General features: G+C 45.4%; 1 protein-coding gene across 2 annotated transcripts; it reads left to right on the forward strand.

Annotated features, from left to right (window-relative positions):
* Positions 1 to 6,131: 6,131 nt before the first annotated feature.
* MSL1 (male-specific lethal 1 homolog (Drosophila)) lies at positions 6,132 to 18,593 on the forward strand. 2 transcript variants are annotated; one of them, XM_006832578.1, is made up of 10 exons: positions 6,132 to 6,354; positions 6,879 to 6,974; positions 9,536 to 9,759; positions 11,144 to 11,526; positions 13,430 to 13,477; positions 13,923 to 13,987; positions 14,634 to 14,701; positions 15,260 to 15,384; positions 15,567 to 15,639; positions 16,074 to 18,593. In XM_006832578.1, the coding sequence occupies exons 3-10, from the start codon at positions 9,557 to 9,559 to the stop codon at positions 16,162 to 16,164; spliced, it is 1,056 nt and encodes a 351-aa protein (XP_006832641.1). In that variant the 5' UTR covers positions 6,132 to 6,354; positions 6,879 to 6,974; positions 9,536 to 9,556; the 3' UTR covers positions 16,165 to 18,593. The 2 variants fall into 2 exon arrangements, with proteins under 2 accessions (XP_006832641.1, XP_006832640.1); XM_006832577.1 differs by having other exon boundaries at positions 6,207 to 6,974; positions 16,074 to 16,643.
* Positions 18,594 to 18,805: the final 212 nt, after the last annotated feature.

The raw sequence follows: 18,805 nt of genomic DNA on the forward strand, positions 1-18,805 counted from the left end.
CTTTAGTTTATGCTTTTGCAATGTTCTCACCTCTGCCTGAACTGCCCTCGTGTAAACTCAGCCTTCAAGATCTACCTTGTCACTACTGCTTAAATTCTTCCAGAGTCCTGGTGTGGTGCTGTATAAGCACTGGACTGGTAACCATAAGGTTGGCAGTTCAAACCCACCAGCCACTCCTTGGAAATCCTTTACAGGATCGCTATGAGTTGGAATGGACTCGAAGTCACTTCAACAACAACAATGGATTCTCACCTGCCATGTGGGAGACCCAGGATTGGTTCTCAGCCAGTGTACCTCATGTGCAGCCATAACCTACCTATCAATGGAAACTGTGTCTGCTGTGATGCTGGACAGGTTTCAGTGGAGCTTCCCGACTAAGGACTATGAAGAAAGGTCTGGTGATCTACTTTCAAAAATCAACCAAAAAACGAATCTTCTTCCATGTAAACTATCACATAACTCACAATAAAACATTCAAAATAAAAAATCAACCAATCTGAATGGTCGATCTTACAGTCCCAGAGTAGAGGACCCTGGGACCACCAAGGGAGAAGACTGGGAGCCGAGTGTGGTACCCTACCCAGAGAAGCAGCAATGTCAGATATGGAGACAGAGATGAGGACATGGAGAGATGGAGCAGCTGAGGATTCTAGACTCATGGCGGCCGGGGGCAGTGTGTGCCCTTTGGCTGTTTGAATGATTGTATATTCCTGAGTGTTTTGGTGCACATTCAAAACAAAACCAAAAATCAACCAATGAAAACCTTATGGCTCACAACCAACCAGGGAGATGGAACAGGACAGGACATTTCCTCCCATTGGGCATATCATGAATTAGGGACTGACTTGATGGCAGCTAACATTATGGTGGTGGTAGTGTGCCGTGGAGTCAGTTCCTACTCATAGTGACCCTGTATAGGGTTTCCAAGGCAGTAAATCTTTACAGGAGCAGACGCCTCGTCTTTCTCCCGCAGAATGGCTGGTAGTTTCGGACTGCTGACCTTGAGGTTAGCAGTCCGCGACTCATAACCACTATGCTGCCAGAGCGCCTTCCTAACATACTATCACCAAACTAAAGGTCAAGGTAAATACCTTCTCTTAGTATACCCAGGCAGCTCATTTGCTCATCCAAATAAGTGTTAAGTGCCTACTTTGTACCAGAGACAGTTCTAGGTGCTTGTTGTTATGTGCCGTGGAGTCGGTTCCGACCCATGGCGACCCTGTACAGGGTTTCCGAGGCTGCAAATCTTTACAGGAGCAGACAGCCTCATCTTTCCCTCGCAGAGCCGCTGTTAGTATTAACTGCTGACCTTGAGGTTCGCAGCCCAACTCGTAATCACTACGCTACCAGAGCTCCTTAATTGTTACGGTGAATAGATTTAAATGCTGTTAACTGTTGGTATATGGAAGGGATTGCAACCATGTAGTGAATGAAGCAAAGTGTGTTTAGATGCTTAGAGTAGTGAAAAACAGATATAATTACCATCCTCATGAAACTTACATGCTAGTGGGGGTGAACAAGGCAAATTACATGTTTGTTGTTGTTAAGTGCCGTTGAGTACATATTTTGTTGTTGTTGCTGTTAAGTACCGTCGAGTCGGTTCCGACCCATAGCGACCCTATATAGGGTTTCCAAGGAGCAACTGGTGAGCTTGAACCACTGACCCTGTAGTTCAAATGGCTTTGCAGTCTGGCGCCTTAACCCACAGCACCACACCAGGACTCCTTAGATGGTACCAAATACAAAGAAAAGTAAAATAGGGAAGTGGGAGAGGGAGTTTACACGGGACAGCCAGAGGTCTCACTGAGGTAACTTTTAGTAAAAACAGGAGGAAGTCATGTGGCTGGGTAGCTGAAGGAAGAGTGACCCACTTGGAGGGGACAGCAAGTGCAAGAACCTGAGCAGACACAGGCCAGGTTGTTTTTTTTTTATTAAATGTTTTATTGTGAATGATGTGATAGTTTACATGGGAGAACATTAGTTTTACATTCATTCTATCATATATTGTCTCTCATTGCCATGGTTACAATCCCCTCCATGCAATCCTTCCCCCGTACTCCCCAGGTCTTCAGCACACAGTCGCTCTCCCTCTCTGGATCTAAAGTCTCCAGCTGCTCCATCTCTCCACGTCATCATCTCTGCCTCCATTTTAGGCATCACTGCTTCTCTGGGTAGGGTCCCGCTCTCTGCTCTTCTCCCTTGATGGTCCTAGGGACCTCCGCTCCTAGACTGAAAAGTTAATCACTCCCCTCCTTGCTATAAAACGTCTACCTTTACATTTCCAACCCTCACAATCAGTCCTGATAACAATTATTCACTATTGTATCACAAGAGACCAGTCTGCATTTCATTGCATCAGCCCCGCCTAGACAGATTGAATACTACTCACTGGAGATTCTACCTTCCTCCATGCCCTCTGGATCTAGGTTTCCTCTTGAAAGCTTGTAAGCCAGTCACTTCTTGCCTTTGTAGCCCCCCACCCCCCATTTTGGGTAGCCAATGTCCAAGTTACCCCAGGCCAGGTGTTTTTAAGGGACAAGGAAGCCAGAATGGCAGCAGTGGAGTGAATAAGGAGGCTACTAGTACCGGGAAGCCCGATCCTATATGCCACTAAGACTTTGCTCCAAATGAGATAGGAAGCCATAGAAGGTTTTAAGCAAAGAACATGATATCATTTATGACTTATCAGGATCTACTGTGTTGAGAATAGATTTACCTGGAAGAAGGCAAAGGTTGAAACCGAGACATCAGTTACAAGATTACTGGAATAAAAAAGTGAGACAAAAAGCCATACTCAAGTTGTGGTTTAGACCAAGCTGTAAGCTTTGAAGGTGTTGGATTTGGGGTATTTTGAAAGGCAGCAGAATAGGCTTGACTGTCTGGAGTGAGACAAAGAGGTTCACTGTCAAGGAAAGCAGGATTTGGGTGCAAGTTTGAAATGCCTACTAGATATCCAAATGAGTATGCAGACTTTCCAGTTGGATATATTTTATAGTTAGAGGATGTGTTCACGAAGCCAATATAAATTTGGTATTGAAGTGATCACCATATTGTGTATATGTTCTCCCCATTTCCCTTGGTATTCCTAAACCTGGTGGTGGTGGTGGTTATATGCTGTCAGGTCACTTTTGACTCATAGGTTTCCAAGGCTGTAAATCTTTATGGAAGCAGAGAGTCTTATCACTATCCTGTGGAGTTGCTGGTGCATTCAAACTGCTGACCTTGTAGTTAGCAGCCCAAGGCATAACCCACTAGCTAAAAGAGCTCCTTCTTAAGCTCAATACTTCCTTTATACATCCTGGTGGAAGAGAGCTGAGGTTTTCTTAACATAGTCACACCTATTTGCTTCACATTGCCAGTACTTTATATTTTGGACTTTCAGGGTGGAGATAGTTTTTTGTGTTTGTTTTTAAACTTTGTATTGTGACTTGAGTAAAACTTTACAAAGCAGATCATCAGTTTTACATTCAACAAATGAAACACTTCATTTGCTCAATGACTGCAATCACCTCAAATGTAACATCACTTATCCCACTTCCTCCTTATGGTTCTTGTTTCTACTACTCTTCTTTCCTAACTCTTAGGAACTTTCTCCTTAGGTAAATGCTGCCTTTTTCTTTTTTTAAAATCTCAAACGCTGCCCATTTTATAGTATGCATACGTCACGAATGTTGTTGTTTCCCCTATGTATCTACTGCTTGGCTGTAAGGTAAGCTAAGCAATAGACCCGAAGGGTGACCAACGGTCATACTCTCAGTTTCATCAGTCTCTTTCTGTCCGATAAACTTGGTCTTTTTTATCATTTTGAGTTTTGTTCCACATTTTTCCCACTCTATTCAAGATCTTCTAATGTGATCCCTTTTAGAGCAGTTGGTAGTAGAGCCAGGCATCATCTTGTTTGTCTGTTCTCAGGGTCATGGATACTGATGTTCATGTGGTCCATTAGTCCACTGGACTAAGAGTTTCCATGTGTCTTCAATTTTCATAATTCTTTTTTCCTCTGGACAGGAAGTGACCAATAGGTACACTTTAGATGGCTGCTCATGAGCTTTCAACACTTGTAGTTTCTCACTAACGTGGGATGTAGAACATTGTCTTTGTGAACTGTGTTATGCCAATTAACCATGGTGCCCCCCCCCCCCGAGACTATGGTCCTGAGCCCCCAGACCCAGAAACTTATTCCCTCAAACTAATGTCTAAGTTTTCATAACTTTGCCTTCTGTATGCTCCACCTCATTCATGGATATATTTGCACCATATGGAAATACCCATGTACAAATTGTTAAGGGCTGTGGAGTCAGTTCCAATTCATAATGACCCTGTATAGGGTTTCTGAGGCTTTCAAATCTTTGCGGGAACAGAAAGTCTTAAGCGTTCGCCTGTGGAACAGCTAGTGGGCTCGAACCGCTGACCTTGTGGTTTGCAGTGCTTATATAGGTAGCCACTACACACTCCTCATGCACAAATATCCTCTGTCAAATCTTCATATATATAAAACAGTATTTACCTCTGTTGCCTTTAACTTTTGCACTCCTCCCTGTCGGGAGACCGTTTTAATTAGAGAGTTTCACAATAGGCTAAAGAATGTTAAGTCTTCCCATCTATACACACATTAAAAACAGCACATCATATAAGAGAAAACAATAAATAGAAAAATTGTCCACATGGAATTCTGAGAGCAAAACGACTTACTGGCTAAAAGTTACTGGAAATCGGACATACACACAACGAAAATAAAAAATAGGAACAAGTGGTCAACATTGGAGAATACCCTCAAGTATTCCTACACCTGGTAAAGCTACAAATCTCTTCATGAGCTTCCAGACGATGCTTAAGAGTGACTTAGGAAGGTTGGGGAGATGTCCTTTGGGAAAGACCTATTGGTAATACTTCATTCATCCCAGTGATGGAACTTCTCCTTTGGCAGCAAACATGGGTTTCCCTCCCTCTAGGAACCAGAGATACCTCCGTTTCTAGTTTGGACTCCTTAAAGACAAAGAACTTTCTCTCCACACTTGTGTGGATTGTTGGGGTATGTAGGGGGTGAAGGGTTCTACTCTCCTGAAACACACACAATCCCAAACTGGAGGCATCGGGGGCTGTGGGAATGTGTGGCCTCCGCAACCGCTCCTCTCTCCGCCCCCCCGCGTGGGCCCGGCCTGTTGCCAAGGGAAGGGGACGCCCAGCGCAGGCTGCGTACGTGGAGTGCTCAGCACACTTCCATGCTGGGGGAATCTGTCTTCTGGAGCCCCCTTCCTCCCTCTTAACGCTATCCTTCTCTCTCGGCTGCGTTTTCCCAGCGAGCCCTCGCATTCTCTATCTTACCCGTCGCCGCCCTCGCCTCCCCCCTAGCCCCTCCCCCAACTCACTCCTCCCTCGGCAGCCCACCTTCACCCAACTCCTCCGTCGGCTGGCTCCTTGGTTCTCGCCCCTTATCCCCGGCCTCCCCGCGCCGACCCCCGCGCCCCAGGCCCCTGCAACCACCACCTCCTGCCCCCCCGACAGGCGGCAGTGGCCCCTTTCACAATAGCGCGGCCCGCCTCCCGGTTCGCTCCCGCCCGCTTCCCTTCCGGCGCATGCGCCCTCCGGTTGGCGGCGGCTGCGGCGGTGGCGGCTCCGAGAGGCTCCGTTTTTTTAAAGGGAAACGCTGAGGCGCTGGGGGTGACTGTGGGGGAGGGGTACCCCGACCTGCGGAGACCCCCGGGGGAGGCGACAGACCCCCCCCTCCCGGAGTAGGAGGGCTTTGGGCGGGCCCATACCCCCCACCCCTTCCTAAGGAGGAGGGGGGAAAATGGAGGCTCGGGGCGGCTAAGGCGAGCTCCGGGGCGGGGGGCCGGGGCGGGGAAGGGGGGTGTGGGGTGGGGAGACGAGGCGGGCCTGGCCGGGCCAGGGGGGGCCGAAGCGAGCTCCGGGGATGAGCTCGGGGGCGGCTGGGTGCGAGCTCCAGCCTCTAAGGCGAAGGCGAAGGCGGCGGCGGCGAGGCCCCCATGGGCTGGCGGCGGGCCTCAGCCGCGGCCTCCACTTCTCCGCACGCCTGCGGGATGGCGCCGGGGCCCCGGAGGAGCCGCGCTAGCCGAGGCCTGCTGCCGCGCTGCTGAGGCGAGCCCGCCAAACTCCCCTCCCCCTCCTCCGTCCTCGACCCCCCGCACCTCGCCCCTTCCCCACCCCCTCCTCCGTCTCCGTCCCCGGCGCCGCTCCGGACCACTATGACCATGAGATCCGCAGTGTTCAAGGCGGCCGCGGCCCCTGCCGGCGGCAACCCTGAGCAGCGACTGGACTACGAGCGGGCTGCGGCGCTGGGCGGGCCGGAGGACGAGCCCGGGGCGGCTGAAGCCCACTTCCTCCCCCGGCACCGTAAGCTCAAGGAGCCGGGGCCCCCGCTGGCCTCCTCCCAGGGCGGGAGCCCCGCGCCCTCCCCGGCCGGCTGCGGCGGCAAGGGCCGGAGCTTGTTGCTCCCGGCCGGGGCCGCCCCGGGGCAGCAGGAAGAGAGCTGGGGCGGCTCAGTGCCCTTGCCTTGCCCTCCCCCGGCCACCAAACAAGCCGGCATTGGGGGGGAGCCCGCGGCCGCCGGCGCTGGCTGCAGCCCCCGGCCCAAGTATCAGGCGGTGCTGCCCATTCAGACGGGCTCTCTCGTGGCGGCGGCCAAAGAGCCTACGCCCTGGGCTGGGGACAAGGGGGGGGCAACTCCCCCAGCTGCAACCGCCTCGGACCCGGCGGGACCCCCTCCACTACCTCTGCCCGGGCCACCACCCCTCGCGCCCACCGCCACCGCCGGCACCCTGGCGGCCAGCGAGGGCAGATGGAAGAGTATGAGGAAGAGCCCTCTCGGGGGTGGCGGCGGCTCGGGAGCCTCCAGTCAGGCCGCCTGCCTCAAACAGATCCTTCTGCTGCAATTGGACCTCATCGAGCAGCAGCAGCAGCAGCTGCAGGCCAAGGAAAAGGAGATCGAGGAGCTGAAGTCGGAGAGAGACACGGTACGGGAGGGGTTAACCTTCGTCCCGGCCGAAGAGCGAGTTGTGCGCATGCTCGGGGGAGGGGGCCCGGAGGAGGTTAAGGGACCCCCTTGGTTAGGGGTAAAGGAGGTCGGCTACTAGCAAAGGAATATCTTAGGGACAGGGCCCTTGATTTAGTGAGCCCAATTCGCCGCCACGCTGGGTTGGAGGGAAGGGTTAAAGGGCAGCCTCCTAGTGGAGGGGAAGGGAGGGTTCAGATGCCAAAGGGTTAATTTAAAATGACAGCCCCAGACGGTGGGAAAAGAGGTTGAGAGTGGGGAAAGGACGTGACCTGTGAAGGGTTAAAACGGACAGGGTGGGGTGCATCTGTGATGGCTGTAGATAAGGGGTTAAACTGAGCTGGCTGCATTTAAAAAAAAAAAGAAAAAAGAAAAAAGCATGGAAGGCAGGGATCCAGCAGCTGTGGCCCCAGGCACTGCAGCAGCATCTTCTGAGAAAGGGGACAGGAGTAGGCCGTTTAGTGGACAGAACAGGAGTGGTGAATCCAGTGCAGCCCAGTTCAGTCTTCTCCAGTGCTGCTGGGAGAGCATCACTGCCTTTGCTGATGGTCCTCACTGGGAATCTGAGTTAGAAAAACATCATCACACTGATAGGTCCCTTGTAGAAGCCTAAGGGCAGGCTTGGGGTTTGAAGATAGCATCAGGGGATAGTAAACTTAATAAAGGTATTAATTAAATAGACCTCCCCCAATCCATGTATTAGAATCTTAAGGTAGTTGGCAAGTCATTTATTATTTCTTTGTATTTCATAAAAGCATGACTACATAGGCTTGTTTTGACTGCAGCAGTAGTTAAAGGCACCTCGGCATTCAGACATCTCCTTCCAGAAAACAGGAAAGCTGGGGTAGTGGGGTATGCGGGTGCTAGCTTGGTAACAGTCCGGCATACCTGACAGCTGCCTAAAAATAAACATGGTTTCTACAATTGTGTTCAAGCTGCAGCAGTCAGTTTCTCCCTCTCTGGCGTCGCGGGCGCCAAGGGCTGAACGAGGGAGCAGAGGGCTCTTCATTTTGTTTTCTTTCCAAATGAATCTCGGGCAGTGGCTGTTTTCGTGGAGAGAGATCGCAGTCTGCAAGGTGGAATGGGAGCTGGGGCAGGTCTCATGAAAACATCTCATGGTGTTGATTTGTGGAAGTTACTCAACATGGAGGTGGCACTGCTCAGCTACTGTACTGCAGTCTAGGGGTGTGATGGTACTGTAATTACAACACATCATATTCTTGCATGGGGTGGGGGGAGGCTGGAAGAGAAGGACCAGTGAAGGGGAAGATACCAAGGAAATGTCACCCACAAACCGTGGTTAAGTAATGTTGAAGCTGCGAATCAAACCAGTATCAGGAGATGACATGAGAGTTATGGCTGACAGAGGGGGCTCTCTACTGATTGTGGAGGTTTTTGCTCAGGTCCTGAGACCCTTTGCAGGCTTTCCTAGACAGGAAAAGTGGGGTGAGTTAAGGATAGCATGTCACTCTGAACTTGGCATTCACTGCTTCTGTTCTGTATTGCAGTCTTAGTGTTGCTCAAGCTTATTTCTCTTATTCTCTGTGTTGTTTGGCCTCTATTGAAATCTGTGTAGCTAAATGGATATCATGAAGGCATTACTATTCCTATGTCACTCAGATAAAATTCTTGTTATAGGATAGAAGTAGCACAGTCGACACCTTGTCTCAGAACATTTTATGATGAAGGTTTGAAAAGAATATAGCTCCATTTTCTGTTTGATTATGTAGTTCTGTCTGAAATTGAATGACAGGAATTACAGGTTTAATCAATATTTGATAACTAGGTATAATTATTTTTTGTTATTTCAAATGCAAAGCAATATACATGTGTCCTGATCTTTTGGATTTATGAGTACTGGTTTGTATTTTTCCAAGTAGAGCATTCATTGTTTTAGGAGTCTCCCTCACACCTCTTTCAAATAACACCGCAATCCCTAGTGACACTGTAGTGAGCTTTTAATTCTTTCTTAACATACTCTCTGGACCTTACCTTTGTGTATTGACTAAGGGTCTATTACACATACATGTTCCCGCTCATGTCTGCTAAATGAGCATCAGATATTTAGATACCTGAATACTGGTCATTTTTTGTGTATTGAGTTTTGGAGTGGAAGTGGAAAGGCTAGGATTTGGAGAACCTTAGGGCCTCCTAAAAGAAACTCCCAAACTGACTTGGAGTCACATGGTTAGCAGTACCAGAGACCATGCGATTAAAAGACATACTGTAGCCCCTCTCAATAGAGAGAATCTTTTTTTTTGAAGAAGGAGCTACAAATTCCCCATGCCCTTCTCCATTTAATTTAACTTTTAAAGTTAAATGATGGTATACCTTGCCTTCTGTGTCGTGTTTAAGGAAAATTATTAATGTCTGCCTTTTAAAAATACGATAAATGATATGATATGACTGAGGGAAAGACTGCTGGTTCCTAAATAGGACTCAGTACCTGTATTTTAATATGTGCCTATGTGTGTGTGTGTGTGTGTGTGTGTTAAGTCTGCATTTTGCCACTCTCTCCTCTAGCTCCTTGCTCGGATTGAACGTATGGAAAGGCGGATGCAGCTGGTAAAGAAGGATAACGAGAAAGAAAGGCACAAGTTGTTTCAGGGCTTTGAAACTGAAGAGAGAGAGGAAACCGGGCTATCAGAGAAAATTAAACTGGAGTGCCAGCCGGAGCTTTCCGAGACATCTCAGGCTCTGCCTCCCAAGCCTTTCTCCTGTGGGCGGAGTGGAAAGGGACACAAAAGGTGTGCTGATAACTTCATTACACTGCCTGGACATGAGAGGGACACACATTACCAGTGACAGAGAATAGCAGGTTGGGATTTATGAACTGGGTGCTATAAGCAACCTTATGCTGAATTATGAAGATACCATGCTGAGAAAAGTATCCTGAAACCTTGCTTAGGTGGTAAAACTTGGTTAGGAACATTTTGGTCAGAGTAGTAAGTACATCATAAAGAGAATAGGCAACAAATGTGACAGCTGGTTTTGTCACAGAAAACTAAAGCAATTCTCTTTAAGTTGTTGTTCAGTGCTATTAAGTCGGTTCTGACCCATAGCAACTCTGTGTAGGGTTTCTGAGGAGCAGCTGGTAAACTTGAACTGGCGCCCTTTCAGTTCACACCGACTTTGCAGTCCAGCACATTAACCCTCAGCGCCGTACCAAGTTAGGAAGTGTTCAGTTCCTTCACTGTGTTAGGCATTTAGCAGATGTTAAAAAGTAAGATAACTGACCTGGGATTGAAAGAGATTATCCTAGCTGTAAAGAGGGGCATTCATTTTGAGAACTCTAATACAATAAAAAATATGTAGATACAAACTAAATTTTGTAGGATTCAGAGATATTACGGATTACTCTAGCATGGCACTTAACAACAACTAGGAGCTCTAGTAGCATAGTGGTTACAAATCGGGCTGCGAACCACAAGGTCAGCAGTTTGAAACTACCAGCTGTTCCACGGGAGAAAGATGAGGCTTTCTGTTCCTGTAAAGATTTATAACCTTGGAAACCCTGTACAGGGTCGCGTTGAGTCGGAACCGACTCCATGGCATATAACCACCACCACCACCACCAAGGATTACTCTGAATTAGAATGTGAGGGAAAAAAAAACTTTTAAAAAGGAGTTGGATCTTGAAAAAGAAGTGTAGAATTTAGGTTAGTGAGCAAAGGAGATGGCATTCTAGGGATGTCTTGTGAGGAAGGGAGAGGAGAGAAAGTCTGCAGACTACAAGAAAAATGAAATGGAGAATGTAGTTAGCACGATTCAGGTTTTGGCGGGTAGAAATAGACTGGTCTCTGGTTGACAGGAGTGAAGGAAATAAACCACAGAGTAGTGAGTGGCACCACATCTTAGCTAAAATACCTTTAATCTAGTAGGTGATAGAACACGATTAGAGGTTTTTAAACATGAAAACTCATTTGTTCAGCAAATATTTACTAAGGGCCTGTTATATATACTGTTAAGCATGTTCCCACATATGTCTGCCAAATGAGCATCAGATATTTAGGTATCTGGATACTGGTCATTTTGGGACAAGAGAACAAGCTAATTCTTTTGACCCAAAATCAAACCAGAATTAATTCAAGAGTTGATCACTTTTAAAACATTTTCTTCCCTATTCAATAGGAAATCCCCATTTGGAAGTACAGAAAGAAAGACTCCTGTTAAAAAGCTGGCTCCTGAATTTTCAAAAGTCAAAACAAAAACACCTAAGCACTCTCCCATTAAAGAGGAGCCTTGTGGTTCCTTTTCTGAAACTGTTTGTAAACGTGAATTGAGGAGCCAAGAAACTCCAGAAAAGCCCCGGTCTTCAGTGGACACCCCTCCAAGACTCTCCACTCCCCAGAAGGGACCCAGCACTCATCCCAAGGAGAAAGCCTTCTCAAGTGAGATAGAAGATTTGCCGTACCTTTCCACCACAGAAATGTATTTGTGTCGTTGGCACCAGCCTCCCCCATCACCGTTACCATTACGGGAATCCTCTCCAAAGAAGGAGGAGACTGTAGCAAGTAAGGCATAGAGAACACTTGCTCTTATACCCTAGTGGTGGCGGTCAAGCTAACAAGTTTGAAAATGCCTTTGGCATTTTTTTAAAAGTGCAATCAATAAAGCAGAGTTCTGTCAAGAATGAGTAAGTTAACAGCCAGAGACAGACACTGTGCAGGCATTGCAAATAGATGGAATTACAGCAAAATGTGCTCAATGTATTTGCCTGCTTACAACACTGGGAGATGTGTTTGCCAGTAAGTTGCTCATCACAAGAGCACCAGACTTGGGGGTGTAATCTCCGGCAACTTGCATGCCCTCTGAAAAAAGGGTTTTCTGTGCTGTGAAATGCATAGAACTTATACTTTGCCGTGCACGACTGTTCCTGCAATTGATATTGTGTGAAATCTGGGAGGGTGGTCTTTGGGTGTTCTCAGGGGCCAATGGTAATTTTGGGTTTGGGGAGCCAGGTTGGGTGGGGAATTTCACCTGGGCCTCCACTCTTTAACTATATAAACATTTATCTGTATCTCTTTGTCCCGGTCTGGGGGGCAGGAGGAATCTGCCAAAGACCAACAGTCTTACTTATCTTACTATACTTCACAAAGGTTCTAAAATGTGAAGAGTTTATTTGGATTGCAGTAGCCCATTGGTTGTTCATATATTTAAATAAAATGGTCTACAAACTATTTTTCAAACAATAAGGACTATCTTGGGATATCTGAGCTGCTTGGGGAGGGTGTGGGGTATGGGACCTTGATCTTCATTCCCTTTTTTTCTTTATGGCTTCCACACAAGAGATGCTTCCATTATTTCCTGCATCAACCAGTAACGGGATTGTGCCTTCAATCATGTTAGTCTGTGACAGTCACTGTGGGGACTCCAGGGTGATGGTGGGGAGTCTTTTTGGCTAGAGCTGCGGTGCTCAGTTTCTACCCTGTGTCTTGCCCTAGCCGGGATGGGGATGGGAATCCATTCCAATAAGACAAGACTATTCTCCAGACTTTGTTTTGCTGTTCTGGTGACAAAATTAAGTGGGGGAAGGTAGATTACTCTTCTTAATTATCTAAAAATTCATTAGCCCTCATACTTGGAGTACATGAGATAGACCAGGATCCTGATCTCGGTTCAGGTTTTTTGTTGGTTCAGTCAGTTGAACAGGTTCATCCTTAATGGTTAACCTTCTTGCTGCCATGGCAATGCTGTGTAACAACTTCAGAGAAACCGTGAAGCAACTTCCCATCCGGGATTGGGAAATGGCTTGGTCCAGAGCTGTTCTGTGTGACTGGCTGTTTTTTGAAAATCTTACTTGCTTTAGTACAGAAAATTCTAAACATTTCTGAGATTGTGGGTATAGCAGTAAAAGGAGTCTGACTGGGGGGATCTCAGCCCTTTGAGAAGTCCAAGTTTTGAATAAATGTATGAATCCTTATTCTTGACATCCCTATCTCAAGAGGAAGTCTTCAATGGCTTATTCTAAGGAAGCCAAAGGCTTTGTGCATGTTGTTCAGGTTGGACCAGCAAGGTAGTTTGTTTGGAGGGAGGAGGGAGCTGTCTATGAAGACTATATATGTAAGTTTTGAGAACACTGATCTTTTATTTGAAAAATAGGGTCAACTTTTACTCACCTGCCATGTTCTGAGTTTAAGGTTTGATATCCTTGGCCATCAACTGTTGCAGGGAAACCACCCTAAATAATGAAGAAAAGAAGTCGTCTCAGTGTAAAAAAAAAAGTGGTGGGCTTATTTTCTTTTCTTTTGTCTGTTGTTCCCTCTTCCCCTCCCCCAGAGAGAAATTCTCAAAAGAACAACTCAAAAACAAAATGGCTTCCTAGTGAGAACTTCAGTACTGATCCTTTCCTCCATTTTGGGTATGGGCTTTTTTTCTTTTTACACTGAGATGATTCTTCTTTCCTGCATTATTTAGGGTGTCTGATGCCATCAAGTGTTGCAGGAGAAACTTCAGTCTTGGCTGGTGAGTAGAATAGGAATTGTGCTGGCCGGGTTTCGGGTGGAGGTTGGTGGGCTGGTGGATGGTTGGGAGCTGTACTTCTCATCAGTTGAATGTGGGAGAGTGAGGTTCCATGGTACTTGAATACACTACTGTAGACTTCAAAATGACAACAAATTTCAGTTGTTTTTCAGGAACCACAATAGCATCCATTATATGAATTGTCAGGTATTGGCTTAGGGTTTTTTGTGATCCTGAGTTTGGCAGACTGCAATGGCATTTTAGGCTCTTGTATACCATAGTAAGAACACTGAATATGGCTTCAGGTGAGGCCATAGAATGGATTCCTAGGTCTTGGTAACCTTGTGAGAGAGACCTCTTTCCTAAGTGAATAGTTAAAAGGGTTGTATGACCTTGGATTTAAGGGTGGTTCCACCCCTCCTCCCTCTTCTTGTTTTTTTCTTTCCAGTTCCTTCTTGGAGGGACCATTCAGTAGAGCCTCTAAGGGACCCAAATCCTTCAGACCTTTTGGAGGTAGGTACCAAGAGCTGTCAGTGGACGAGAGTAAGAGACCAACTAGAACGTGTGTAATTTGAATATTGTCATAGTAACTATTCAGATGGGTTACATAAAATTTTAAGGCCAGAAAGGAACTTGAGAGATTATATAGTCCAAGTCCTCTTTCATTTTATAGATGAGAAAATTGAGGTCTGGACTAGCCGAGGGATTTATTGAAAAATACATAGCTAGATCATACTTAAAACAAGTGGATCTTATGCCAACCAAAAAAACTTAACATGTAACAAACACTCAGCTACAAAATTATATTCCAAGCTGGTTTGGTGATTAAAAGGTTTGTATTTATTTTAAAATTAGACACTTATAAAATATATGGCAGTGGTGAGGGAAGGGTTTATGGTAGCCTCTAGGTTTGTTTCTGCTTGATGAGCTTTTACCTTGGAAAGTTTTGAGATTTGGAGGTTTTAAGTAGGCAGGTCTGGAGAAGAGACCCTGCATTGTGTTGATCCTGTCACAGGAGGTTCATATTAGTGTCGTCAGAACTCAGGTTCAGTTAAACCTGAAGGTGAAAGAGTTTACATTCCTAGCAGTTAGAAATGAGTTAGTATACACATATGTGACATGGTGGTAAAGAGCTTATCAGCTGCTCTTCTTTACACAGAACCTGGATGACAGTGTGTTTTCAAAGCGACATGCAAAACTGGAGCTGGATGAGAAGAGAAGGAAAAGGTAGGCCAGAGATGTCCATCTTGGGAACAAATGAGCCCTGGGACCACGATCTCTCTCTCTTCCACACTGTGGAGAGTCCTCAGACTCTTACCACTTTTAAATTACTGCCTCCCCTATTGGTAGTATATCTTAGCTTGGAGTGGTGCTTGTAAGTAACATGTTTGGCTACCTTTTCTCTGTATATGTCTTTTTTCGGTTCCACTCTCTGTGGAACACCAACATAGGATCTGAACTGTTAGATTTAAATAGGTCTTTGCTAACCAGGCAGGCAGGAGTCCTGGTGTGGTGCTGTTAATGCGCTTGACTGCAAAGTCGGTTTGAACCACAAGGTCAGTGGTTCAAGCTCACCAGCTACTCCTTGGAAATCCTATAGTGGGTCACTGTGATTTGGAATCAGCTCCATGGCACTTAACAACAAGCAGGCAGGCAGTTCTTTTGGCCTCCATCTAGTGGAGTCAGCAAGGTCTTAACTAGTGTCTGGATTGTGTGCATTGCTTTTATAGAGCAGGTTTTCAGTAATGTTGGATTTGTTTGTTTTGTGTGGCTTATTTTTCCCAGATGGGATATTCAGAGGATCAGGGAACAAAGAATTTTACAGCGACTGCAGCTCAGAATGTATAAAAAGAAAGGAATTCAGGAATCTGAGCCTGAGGTTACCTCATTTTTCCCTGAGCCAGATGATGGTAAGTTTCATTTGTCTAATCTGTCTTTATAAAGGTGGGTTTTTCAAAGAAGCAAAAGGGTGTAAGACTCCAGGATACAACTTGCTTTGAATAACTGAATTATTGTATTTTGGAGCAGGTAGAGTTGCTAGGAATTTTCTGTCCATAGCACTAACAAGGTCCCATTTGACTTTCTTTCGTAGTTGAAAGTTTGATGATTACCCCCTTCTTGCCCGTTGTAGCATTTGGACGACCATTACCAAAATTAATTCCACAGTAAGTATAAATAAAGTTCTCCCCTTTCCATCTCAGGTAGCTTGTACCTCCCTTTCAGACGTTATGAAACCCTAGATGTGTAGGGTGTCCTGGTGTGGTACTGCAGGATAATGCACTGAACCGCAAGGTCAGCGGTTCAAATTCACCAGCCACTCCTCAGAAACCCTAGCCAGGAGTTGCTATAAGTTGGAACAGAGTTGGCACCGACTCATAGTGACAACCTGTGTTTTGAGTTATAAATAGATTATTCGGTATCTTAGTGGCACATTGTTACTCAAGCTTTAAGGCAGGAAAGTTGTTCCAAACTTGAGACTCAGGAGATAGGGCTATAAGTAGTGAGGGGCATAGTGATCCTTTTGGAGTTACGAACATGTCCATACTGAATCCCTTTTAGTCTTGCAAACTAATTTCCTTATCCTTTCTTTTTTTGCCAGAAATTTTGAGTTGCCATGGTTGGATGAGCGTAGCCGATGCAGGTTGGAGATTCAGAAGAAGCAAACACCTCACCGGACCTGTAGGAAATAGCTATGCTGGCAAGAGACCTCTGTCTTCAGATAGTTGTAGCATGCCATTCCCAAAGAGTGGCAGAGACCTGTCTATGTGTCCTGTGTCTTCACGTATGTCATCATTCCCTGAGAATACCTTTCCGTACTCCCTTGATTTTGGTTTTGTTTTTGTCACTCTGATTCCACAAAAGCTCTTTTATTGGACTAATTGTGAATTATGGAGGGTGATTAGGGTTGCTTTTTCCTTTTGGAGGGAATGAGCTCCTAAGCTAAATTTATCGGATGGCAGATTTGAAAGTGTTAGGGATCTGTCACTATACATTTGCCTTTGGAAAGTGCTCTCTTCATTGTACTTGTGGAAGAGGAAGCAACCCCTGCATTTAAAGCTGTGCCTTTATGGCACTCTTCTCGTCCTGGTATACCCTTCCCTATAGTTTTGGGTATAGTGGTTTTTACCCTAAAACAAAACAAAATCTCACCATGAGTTTAAGAACCAGATGAGGAATAACAAATGAAGTGATGAAGCAAGTCATCCTCACAGAGTAGAAAAGAGACTGGAGAATTTGTAGATAAATGTCTGAAAAGATCATTCTCTTGAAACTATTCTGTGATGTAGCCATGTGGGGAGGGATGTTTGGCTGTTACTCTTTTCTTAGTTAATTGGTAACTGAATTTCTTTCCCCTTCCCTCAAAAAACAAAATTTTTGGAAAACGTAATGAGGATGGTTAATTTCAGACTAAGTTATGGCTCTGAACAAAAGCAGTTGGCATTTAGGGGTAGCATGCCAGAACCTGTATAGATGTCCTTGTGTCACATCACTTCTCAAGTATTCCTTGTTGGACTTTATACTTTTAGCTGAGCTCTTGGTGATGGGGTAGAGGTTTAGGGGGGGGTGGGGGTGGAAATATGTGCTTCATTTGGCTGGCAAATGTCTACATCTTGTAACAAACAGATGTACCTAATGAGCTTCTCTATTCACTTTGTAAAAATGCATTTGTATGTGTACCATCTTGGGGTTTTTCTTCCCCTGTTTTGTTTAAAAAATAATAATAATAATAAGTATCAGGACCGTACTCCCAGGCCACTTTGGTCTCAGTTTAAGATCCCTGTAACTATCTGGAAGAAAAATATAGCCAAGACCTCTGGTCTTAAATATATAGGAATTGCCTTTCATTAGTCTCCAGGACTATTGTGTGAAAACAAGTAGGGGTCTAATCTCCTAGAAGGTAGGGGCTTTTGTCCTTAAAGAGAATATGTCCCCAGATCATTAGCACTTTTAGAGGAGAAGCCAAGGTATGTAGGGTGTGTGGCCGGCCCATCAGTGGAGCAAGAGAAATGGGATACCATTGTGGGAAGAGAAGAAAAGTTCCTCAGGGGCCTCCCACTGCTTCAGCTTTCTGTGAGATGTTCATCTGTGCTCCCTGAGTTTGACTTCTAGAAGAATTATTCCGGCAGCACATGTAGTATTCTTGGATGATCTTGCTGCTCTTATTTCTTTTTGTGTGTGTGTTTGTGTTCATTGGTAACTCCATCTGCTTAGGAGAGTGGGCTCTCCGCAAGGGAACCTGCTGTGAACTTCAATGCAGCAAGGATGTAGAGAGAAATAGGACTTAATCCACTAGGGGCTCTCATCTCACACCTTAAGGAAAGGAAGGAGATTTCTTGAAAAATTAGGCCAGATTTTCTTTGTTCTGCATCATTTTAATATGGCAAGCATTTTAGCTTTCCTACTCTGACCTCTGTTATATTCCTTCATAATATGCTCAGAAAGACCAACCAGTGTCTTTATTCTTGATCCCTCTCAGTATTTTTTTTTTTTTTTTTTTTTCAGCATTTGTTAGATTCCTAAGTTTGGAAATGGGTTAGCAAATTAAATCTTCATGTGTACACCCTTCCCAGGGGACACCCCAGGTTCTGAACTTGAGTTAGACTGAGAGGAATCCATGAGGTGCTAGCTGGCCAGACTTAAGTGGATTTGATTTCCTTGACTTTCCTTCTCCCTGAGGACCTCTTACTTTATTGTCCCCTCTTTTAGATCAAATATCTTTTGATTTGGATATTTTTAAGTTTGTTGAGGAGGAGGTTGGAGAGTAGGTTAGCAAAGTTCCAAAAGCAAAATTACAGTGTGTTAGAGTGTGTGGGGGGGAATTAGTCTTATTTCCCTACATGGGATACAACACTGTGAAATTCAATCTTCAACTGAAAGCCCTGCAGTTCTCCTAAAACATAGTTCTTTGTTTATCTTTCTTTAACCAAGTTTAAGCTAGTGTTAATAAATTAAAAAGAGAAATTGCTTGTCTGTCTACTTCAGCTTTGTTTTATGCCCATTTCATATTGTTGTCTGTGTTGTAATTCATACTTTTGATACATTTCTGATGTGTAAAATTGGTTGTCTTGTAAATATCTTATAAAGAGTTCAATTGTAAATAAACTATTGTGGCTGTTAATTTTTTTGAATTTGTTTCACTTTATTCGATTTACTGGGAAACCTTAAACATTCTGCATGTAATTTTAAAAGATTAGAAAAAAATCCATTTTCACAATATGTTATTAAGTGCCATCCAGTCGGTTCTGACCCACAGTGACCCTGTATAGGGTTTCCAAGGAGCAGCTGGTGTGCTTGAAACACTGATCTTCTGGTTCAAACTGACTATGCAGT

This window comes from Chrysochloris asiatica, unplaced genomic scaffold (genome assembly GCF_000296735.1).
Source record: "Chrysochloris asiatica unplaced genomic scaffold, ChrAsi1.0 scaffold00007, whole genome shotgun sequence".
Classification (NCBI taxonomy): Eukaryota; Metazoa; Chordata; class Mammalia; order Afrosoricida; family Chrysochloridae; genus Chrysochloris; species Chrysochloris asiatica.

Coding starts and splice junctions, on each gene's coding strand:
- MSL1 (XM_006832577.1), top strand. CDS start 6,207: ATGACCATGAGATCCGCAGTGTTCAAGGCGGCCGCGGCCCCTGCCGGC. Junction 13,478..13,922: donor AGAAACTTCAGTCTTGGCTG/GTGAGTAGAATA, acceptor TTTTCTTTCCAG/TTCCTTCTTGGAGGGACCAT. Junction 15,640..16,073: donor TTACCAAAATTAATTCCACA/GTAAGTATAAAT, acceptor TTTTTTTGCCAG/AAATTTTGAGTTGCCATGGT.